General features: G+C 38.0%; 1 protein-coding gene across 1 annotated transcript in view; it reads left to right on the forward strand.

The window, feature by feature from the left end:
- LOC137653710 (protein white-like) overlaps positions 1-10000 on the forward strand; it is a 36335-nt gene that overhangs the window by 16831 nt on the left and 9504 nt on the right. The window contains exons 9-10 of the mRNA XM_068387293.1: positions 6234-6462; positions 8181-8300. Of these exons, the coding sequence (XP_068243394.1) occupies positions 6234-6462; positions 8181-8300 (349 nt within the window). The remainder of the gene's footprint in view (positions 1-6233; positions 6463-8180; positions 8301-10000) is intronic.

Consider the following 10000-nt stretch of genomic DNA (forward strand, 5'->3'; position numbering starts at 1 on the left):
AACAATTTTAGTAAAGACTGCAGATTCTGTCTAGTCTTCATGGTCTCAGCTGCTCGGTATGTATTACTTTTGAATCTCTTCTCTTCTCCTATCTTTCTTCACCATTGGTAGACAAGTCACCTCTCCAGGGTTTCCCTGGAGTTGCCCGGGGGCCGTGGCTCGGTTGGGACGCCCTCCTGGAGGGTCTCCTGACGGAGCCATGGTCGCAAAGGCGCCACGGACGTGGCATAAAGTCCCCTTTCGGGGATCGACTCGGAGGGGCCCGGGGACCACCTTTCCGTCGGCCAAGAGGACCTCTTGCTGGGTCTTCTCGAAGTGGGGGCTCTCCTCTGGGCTTTGCTTGGAGTCGAGAAGCCTACCTTCGAGGTTTTCCGGGGAACAGGAGGTCTTCCTTCCTCTCTTTCTCTCTCTTAAAATCTTCTTCTTCTGAAGGGCTTTGCAGAGACCAAGCAGTTTTTTTTATTTGGTGTTGTCGGTGGTGGGGGGCGGGTTGATGATAACCATATTTGATTGGACTAGGAACACAGAAGAGATGATCGCAGTCAGAGCACTAGAGCGATGATTTGGCGGAAGGGAAATCTGATCTGAAATCTAGCGAGAGCTACATGTTGCACTTGAAGCCTTTCAAGTGTTGTAAAATTTTTCTTATTCGATCCATATACTGTTTTGGGGCCACCAAGCAAGTCCTATTAGGTTGAAATTCATAATCATATTACTCGAAACAAATGTCACCACTGACAACCGAACATCATCACCTATTCACAAACAAGTAGTTCACCCGAAAACACTATTCAATGGCCAATGTTCCATGCATGGAAGGACGTTATCGTCGTCACCTTTCCAGAGGTTAATCGCTATTTCAATTCCCCGTCCAGGAGCATCTTTTGTTTGTCGGTGTTTTGTGATATGTGTGTTAAGGATAAACGGCAACTTATATTTGTAGGTAGCTTGGCATAGGATGTGGGTTAAGGATAACCAGCAACTTTTATCCGTAAGTAGTTTGGGATAAGATGTGGGTTAAGGATAATCAGCAACTTTTTTTTGTAGGTGGTTTGGGACTGGATGTGGGTTAAGGATAATCAGCAACTTTTATTTGTAGGTGGTTTGGGATTGGATGTGGGTTAAGGATAATCAGCAACTTTTATTTGTAGGAGGTTTGGGACTGGATGTGGGTTAAGGATAATCAGCAACTTTTATTTGTAGGTGGTTTGGGACTGGATGTTGGTTAAAAATAATCAGCAACTTTTATTTGTAGGTGGTTTGGGATAGGATGTGGGTTAAGGATAATCAGCAACTTTTATTTGTAAGTGGTTTGGGACTGGATGTGGGTTAAGGATAATCAGCAACTTTTATTTGTAGGTGGTTTGGGATAGGATGTGGGTTAAGGATAATCAGCAACTTTTATTTGTAAGTGGTTTGGGACTGGATGTGGGTTAAGGATAATCAGCAACTTTTATTTGTAGGTGGTTTGGAACTGGGTGTGGGGTAAGGATAATCAGCAACTTTTATTTATAAGTGGTTTGGGACTGGATGTGGGTTAAAGATAATCAGCAACTTTTATTTGTAGGTGGTTTGGGACTGGATGTGGGTTAAGGATAATCAGCAACTTTTATTTGTAGGTGGTTTCGGACTGGATGTTGGTTAAAAATAATCAGCAACTTTTATTTGTAGGTGGTTTGGGATAGGATGTAAGTTGAGGATAATCAAGAACTTTTATTTGTAGGTGGTTTGGGATAGGATGTGTGTTAAGGATAATCCGCAACTTTTATTTGTAGGTGGTTTGGGATAGGATGTGGGTTAAGGATAATCAGCAACTTTTATTTGTAGGTGGTTTGGGATAGGATGTGGGTTAAGGATAATCAGCAACTTTGGTTTTCTTATTTTTAGAGGCACCCCAACCTCTTTTTGGTGTAAGGAAATAGAAGAAGGTGACGAAGGGGAGGAGGCATCCTGATCAAAGCCAATAAACATACATACATTATTATGACCTTGATTTTAAATAATGACACAGGCTTCTCTTTTTGTAGAGAGTTGACAGTAAAAATGACTTTGATTCCAAAGAAATGGAACATTATCTTGTTTTCCAAATATATAAGTCTATTTCTACTTGTTTATTAATGCAGAGAGATAGGTTCGAATCCTGAAGCAGGTGGATACACTTACTGGATGTTATGCCCCAGGAAAGAGAAAAACACACACTTATATATGATTCATTATATATATATATATGTGTGTGTGTGTGTGTGTGTATGTGTGTGTTTACATATATACATATAGATATATACAGTATATATATCAATTAAAAGTATGTATATATATGCATTTATATGTATTATTCATATGATTATACGTACACATTCATATACATACATTCTCTCTCTATATATATATATATATATATATATATATATATATATATATATATATATATATATATATATACATATATATGCACACGTACACACCCATATAGTCAACGATACTTTTTAATATCGAATCCACTCTTCCTAGGGCATAACATCCCGTAAGTGCATCCACTGGTTCAGGATTCGAACCTATCTCTCTGCACTGATAAACAAGTAGAAATAGACTTATATATTCGGAAAACAAGTTAATATGCTATTTTTTCAAATCAAAGTCGTTTTTACTGTCAACTCTCTACAATAAGGGAAGCCTTTGCCATTATTTAAAATCAAAGTCATAATAAGGTATGTATGTGTGTATGTATGTATGTATGTTTGTTGGCTTTGAACAGGATGCTTCCTCCTCTCCGTGACCTTCTTCTATTTCCTTAGACCAAAAAGAGATTGGGGCGCCTATAAAAATAGGAAAAGCCAAGTTGCTGATTATCCTTAACCCACATCCTATCCCAAACCACCTATAAATAAAAGTGGCTGATTATCCTTAACCCACATCTTATCCCAAACCATCTACAAATAAAAGTTTCTGATTATCCTTAACCCAAATCTTATCCCAAACCACCTACAAATATAAGTTGCCGTTTATCCTTACCCCACATCTTGTCCCAAAACACCTATAAATAAAAGATGCTGATTATCCTTAACCCACATCCTATCCCAAACCACCTACAAATAAAAGTTGCTTATTATCCTTAACCCACATCTTATCCCAAACTACTTACGAATAAAAGTTGCTGATTATTCTTAATCCACATCCAGTCCCAAACCACCTACAAATAAAAGTTGCTAATTATCCTTAACCCATATCCAGTCCCAAACCACCTACAAATAAAAGTTGCTGATTATCCTTAATCCACATCCAGTTCCAAACCTCCTACAAAAAAAAGTTGCTGATTATCCTTAACCCACATCCAGTCCCAAACCACCTACAAATAAAAGTTGCTGATTATCCTTAACCCACATCCTATCCCAAACTACCTACAAATAAAAGTTGCTGATTATCCTTAACCCACATCTTGTCCCAAACCACCTACAAATAAAAGTTGCTGATTATCCTTAACCCACATCTTATCCCAAACTACTTCCGGATAAAAGTTGCTGATTATCCTTAACCCACATCCAGTCCCAAACCACATACAAATATAAGTTGCCGTTTATCCTTAACACACATCCTATCCCAAACTACCTACAAATATAAGTTGCTGTTTATCCTTAACACACATATCCCAAAACACCTACAAACAAAAGATGCTCCCGGGAGCGGAATTTAAATAGCAATAAACCTCTGGAAAGGTGACGACGATAACGTCCTTCCATGCCTGGAACTTTGGCCATTTAATGGCGCCTTCGGTTGAACTATTTGTTTGTGAATAGGCCTAGATGATGATGTTCGGTTGTCAGTGGTGACCTTATTTGTTTCGAGTAATAGGATGATGAATTTCAACTTATTAGGACTTGTTTGGTGGCCCCCAAACAGTATGGATCGAATAAGAAAAATTCTCCAAGACCTGAAAGGCTTCAAGTACAGCATGCAGCGATCGCTAGATTTCAGATCAGGATTCCCTTCCGCCAAAATACCGCTCTAGTGCTCTGACTGCGATCATCTCTTCTGTGTTCCTGGTCGAATCTAATATGGTTATCTTCCCCCTCCCCTCACCAAATAATAAAACTACTTGGTTTCGGCAAAGCCCTTCATAAGAAGAAAAAGATTTAGAGAGAGAGAGAAAGAGAGGAAGGAAGACCTCCTGTTCCCCGGAAAACCTCGAAGGTAGGCTTCTCGACTCCAAGCAAAGCCCAGAGGAGAGCCCCCACTTCGAGAAGACCCAGCAAGAGGTCCTCTTGGCCGACGGAAAGGTGGTCCCCGGGCCCCCCCGAGTCGATCCCCGAAGGAGGACATTATGCCACGTCCGTGGCGCCTTTGCGACCATGGCTCCATCAGGAGACCCTCCAGGAGGGCGTCCCAGCTGAGCCACGGCCCCCGGGCAACTCCAGGGAAACCCTGGAGAGGTGACCCGTCTGCCAATGAGGAAGAAAGATAGGAGGAGAGAAGAGATTCAAAAGTAATACTTACAGAGCAGCTGAGACCATGAAGACTAGATGGAATATGCAGACTTTACTAGAATTGCTTTGTGAAAAAAAACCGATAGGAAAGTATTATGTAAATTTCAGTAAAATATAGCATTAGTTTTATTTGTTTTAATGATTTTTGGAAAGAAATATTACTTTTGATTTTATTTATAACATTATTTTCAAAATATGTTTAAAAATATAGTATTATAAAAGTACTAAAATAATTTTATAACAAGGGCTCGACTTGTGAAATATGCTACATTCAGGCATAGAACGAAGTCTTCCATCAGTTCCTTTCTAGTTCCGGAGACTTTGAGAATCTGATCTTCGCGCCGACTGGAGACCTCGTTTGGGCGTAAGCTAAATGGTACCTGTTTTTTGCAGCGACATATAATCGGTTGTTCTGCTTAGATTCAAAGCTTAATATATAGTATTTGGGCTATATGGCCAGATACAGGGGCCGGGGAAGCCATTCGGCACGTGGTGCAGAAGGAAAAAAATGAAACAAGACCAAAACTAGATTGAAGACGAAAATATTCCTGTAAAAAATAGACGTAAAGAATGCTCGAAAATATATGCTGAAGATTCTCCCGGAATGAAACAAAAACCCTTTCGTCTTCATCCTCTTCAGCTTCACTCCTTTTTGTATTGGGTCGCGGTTTCTGATCAGACTTTTTCTCAAATTCTTTCAGAGGCAAATTCGCTCCTTGATACCTCTTGCATTTCAAAATGAATCATGAAATTTTCCATTTCAAAGATTTCTCATGTTTTCATTAAACAATATATATATTCTACTTCATGGGAGGGAAATATATTGTTTTTTTTTTCCCGATGTTTCTTCTTCTGCCGTCAAATCTTCAAATCGATTCATCTGTTATTTTTGGTCCAAATGGCCTGAAATTTAGCACAAAGATCTAGTGGCTAAATACCCAGGTGTGTTTTCATTTTTTCTTCTTTTTTGATACTTACCTTTAAGATAATCCTAATGGATTTTTTTTTCCCCCATTTTCGGACAAAAATGTAGATTTTGGTCTCCTGTGCCCTGGTATTATAACCGAATGACCTGAAATTTGGTACCGAAATGCCTTACATAAATACTAAATGGAATTCATCAACATTTTTGGGGTAGGTTATTTCAAAATGGTTAATATTGCCATTTTTTTTCATTGTTAGACCAAAAATGTACATTTTCGGCTCCTGTGCCCTCCTATTTACACCAAAATGACCTGAAATTTTGTATGAGGATGTAAGTCCCGTTTTCTTATACCTCACTTCAAAATGATTAATTTTAGTGATTTTAAGCTATTTTTTAAACAAACAATTCGAATTTATTGCTCCTATGGCACGGTATTTAAACCATATGACCTGAAATTTGAATGGAAATGCCTATAATATTATATATGAAATTATATATGAAAAGCCAGTCTACCTGGGACTAGATTTGAACCTAGGCCTCTGAATCAGAAGAGAACTAATCAGTCGACTTATGCATTCAGCAATCAGGAATATTTCTACTCTGCAACAACCCAGAGAAATTGAATAGCACCATCACTGAGGTGGGTGCAGCTATATATAGTTCCCCTTTAGATATGCTATTTCTATAAGAGCATGAAATCCATATTAAGAATTTGTGGTTTGATGCTTTGAAAATATGAAAATTACGTCTGATTTTGACAAAACGTATGTGAGGATACATATATAATTTCAATATTTTCACCAAGAACTTCTTGATCTATTGCATAGAATGGGCAAGGTCTGCCCCGAGAGCTACAACCCAGCCGACTTCTTCATCGGCAATTTAGCCATCGAGCCAGAGAAAGAAGGCGAGTGTAAAGAGTTCGTGGAGGAAGCTTGCGACGCCTTCGAGAAGAGCTCCTGGGGCCAGGATGTCCTGCAGGCAGTTGCAGACAATGATCATGTCTCTAACGGAAAGGGGAACGGAGGGCTTCACGGTGTAGACAACCAAGTGCAGGTACTGAGAGTGTCGCGATCCGAAGTTTCTTCAGCCCCCTCGTTGTAAGGAAGTCGAAGCCAGCTAGGGAGAACTCCGTACTGATCGCATGCTAATGCTCTCTCTCTCTCTCTCTCTCTCTCTCTCTCTCTCTCTCTCTCTCTCTCTCTCTCTCTCCACTAATTTTCCTTTACTCCATCAGATTTTCCCAATCCCTTTCTTTAATTTAAATTAGTAGTAGTAGTAGTAGTAGTAGTAGTAGTAGTAGTAGTAGTAGTAGAGAGAGAGAGAGAGAGAGAGACAGAGATAAAAGTAACGTATATGTTCCATGGCCAGTTCTTCACAGCTTGCTTCAACATCCATACAACGATGTGGTGGTAATGGATCGTGATAGTACATCCATTCTTTAGCCACTTCACAAAAAGCCTGTTATTTCACATCTTCCTCTAGCGACAGACACCCTGTAGCATTTTTTATGCTTGTATAATAATCATATCATGATTACGTCACATCATGCCTAGCGAGACTGCAAGCCATAATGAATAACGCTTTTAACAGTCTTCCTTAAATAGTTACATTCCAGAAGGTGGAATCCAATTTTATCTTATGTGTTGTCTGCAGTGGTCTCATTTTCAAGGAAATTACCTCAGATTGGGTAATTTTGGTTGATTTAAGGAAATTTCTAGAGTAATAGAACTTTCAAGATAATTTTAAGGTATTTTTTCATCAGGTAAGCTTTTGATTATAGAGTAACATTGTGTATCTAAAATTTATCTTTCAGATTTTTCACGAAATAGAGAGCTATGGTTAATCATAAAATAATTGATTTGCATTTTATGAGTTTTATTTTAGTATTTAAGGTAATTTTTCTAGATTTGAGGTAATTTCTGAGGTAATCCTTTTAATATCATATGAGAGCTCTGGTTGTCTGGGTCATTTACTCTGCCTCGTGTTAGAAAGTGATCGGTTAACTCATGCCAGCATTACCATAGACATAAATCTATCAAGCCTAAAGTCCGAATAAGTAAAAGATATATCCTAGTTATACAAGTGGATACTAATTTCTCCATTAACTAATTCCTCTGATGATATGCGGACATCTTAACTAGCATTTCTCAACTTTGAGCAGCTGTGCGCAATGATTAATGTTTGCGCATGTGGCAATTTACAAATTTATATAGATATGCTCTATATTGATGAACTTCCTTTTCATCTGCTTTCTGTTCTTCGTTTCCTATTCAATCCATCTTACTTTACTTTACTTTACTTTACGGGTTTATTTCTCGTCCTCCATCAGACACTAAAGGTCTGTTCAGGCGGGCCTTGGTGTGTGAAAAAAAATAATTTCTTTCCAGTTAATATTTTGCTCTGTATCGTTATCAGTTATTTCGCTAGCATTTGTATTCAGGCTTAATAGTTTTCAGGTCACTATTATAACACTTTCTAAAAAGATAAGTCTTCAGGTTTTTCTTGAAAGCTGCCACATTATTGCTGTTCTTGACATCGAGTGGAAGGTCGTTAAAGAGTCTCGGTGCAGCATAACTGAACGTTCTTCCTCCTATTGCATGATTCACACTAATTTCGAATAGTCTATGTGGGTCATCAGCATGTCTAACTCTTACAGCGGCGCTGGTAGCTTCAGGGTAGGGGACCAAGCAATCACGAAGATATTTAGGCTTATCACTTGTAAGTGCTTTGTGAGTCAACAAGCAAATTTTAAATTCAATCTTACCTTCCAGATTGCCAAGTCACCATACAAAGTTGGCTGGTGGTCACAGTTCAAGCCTGTTCTGAACAGAGCAGTTTTGGAGAACATCAGGGAAGTCATGGTGCTTCGAGTCAAGATTTTCCAAGCTATCGTAAGTGGCATTTTCGGTGGTCCTATAGTCAATTAATGCAATACCTTAATGATTCTATCATCAATCACAGAAGGTTTATATTAGGCTTTAATTTAAGATCTATAGTCATTTTTTTAGCGAGGCGCATTTGCACCGACTCGCAGCGGTGCCCTTTCAGCTCGGAAAAGTTTCCTGATCGCTGATTGGTTAGAATTATCTTGTCCAACCAATCAGCGATCAGGAAACTTTTCCGAGCTAAAAGGGTACCGCTGCGAGTCGGTGTAAATCTGCCTCGCTAAAAAAAATTGACTATAGATCTTAAATTAAAACCTAAATGAACCCTCTGTGATTAATGATAGAATCGTTAATGTATTGCATACTGTATACGTATTTTCATCTCCAGGTGAAGAGAAAATTTATGGACATGTTTAATTAACGTAGATCTTTCTTTCATAAATGGATTTTTCATGGTTTCGTCTTTCATTCAGAATATCTGTTAAATCATGTAAAGCATTATTGAAATTACAATTTCATATATATTTCGAATATACATTTTTCATTTCAAATTAATGGTAAATCTTCGTATTGTAAATACATACAAATACATATAAATACTTTATTCTATTCGCACAAACATTTGTTATAGCATCCATTATTAGAAACACCACAGAAAGCCAAATTCACAAAGGCCGGTTTCAGTAGACTCACAGTAAAACCTCTCCTGTTTCAGCAATACTGATTTATAAAGATATCATGCCATCAGTAAAATCTTTCTTAAACGGTCAATCGTTAAATCACAAACCTCGTTCGTCAGAAAGAAATCTTACCTTAACTAGCAATAACTAACTGCAGACCCCACTCAACAGAAAAAAAAATCTTCCCTGAACTAGCATTGATTAAATTACGGATCTCACACAACAGAAAAATCTTCCCTGAACTAGCATTGATTATATTACAGGCCTCACTCAACAGAAAAATCTTCCCTGAACTATCATTGATTAAATTATAGACCACACTCAACTGTAAAATCTTCCTTGAACTATCATTGATTAAATTACAGACCTCACTCAACAGAAAAATCTTCCCTGAACAAGCATTGATTAAATTACGGACCTCACACAACTAGAAAATCTTCCCTGAACAAGCATTGATTAAATTACAGACCTCACTTAACAGAAAAATCTTCCCTGAACTATCATTGATTAAATTACAGACCTCACTCAACAGAAAAATCTTCCCTGAACTATCATTGATTAAATTACAGACCTCACTCAACAGAAGAATCTTCCCTGAACTAGCATTGATTAAATTGCAGACCCCACTCAATAGAAAAAATCTTCCCTGAACTAGCATTGATTAAATTACGGATCTCACACAACAACAAAATCTTACTCGAACTAGCAATGATTAAATTACTGACCCCACTCAATAGAAAAAATTTTCCCTGAACTAGCATTGATTAAATTACAGATATCACTCAACAGAAAAATCTTCCCTGAACTTGCATTGATTATATTACAGACCTCACTCAACAACAACAAAATCTTACTCGAACTAGTATTGATTAAAGTACAGACCCAACTCAATACAAAAAAAACCCTCCCTGAACTATCATTGATTGAATTACAGACCTCACTCAACAGGAAAATCTTCCCTGAACTAGCATTGATTAAATTACGGATCTTACACAGCTTGAAAATCTTCCCTGAACAAGCATTGAT

Source organism: Palaemon carinicauda, chromosome 14 (assembly GCF_036898095.1).
Source record: "Palaemon carinicauda isolate YSFRI2023 chromosome 14, ASM3689809v2, whole genome shotgun sequence".
Classification (NCBI taxonomy): domain Eukaryota; kingdom Metazoa; phylum Arthropoda; class Malacostraca; order Decapoda; family Palaemonidae; genus Palaemon; species Palaemon carinicauda.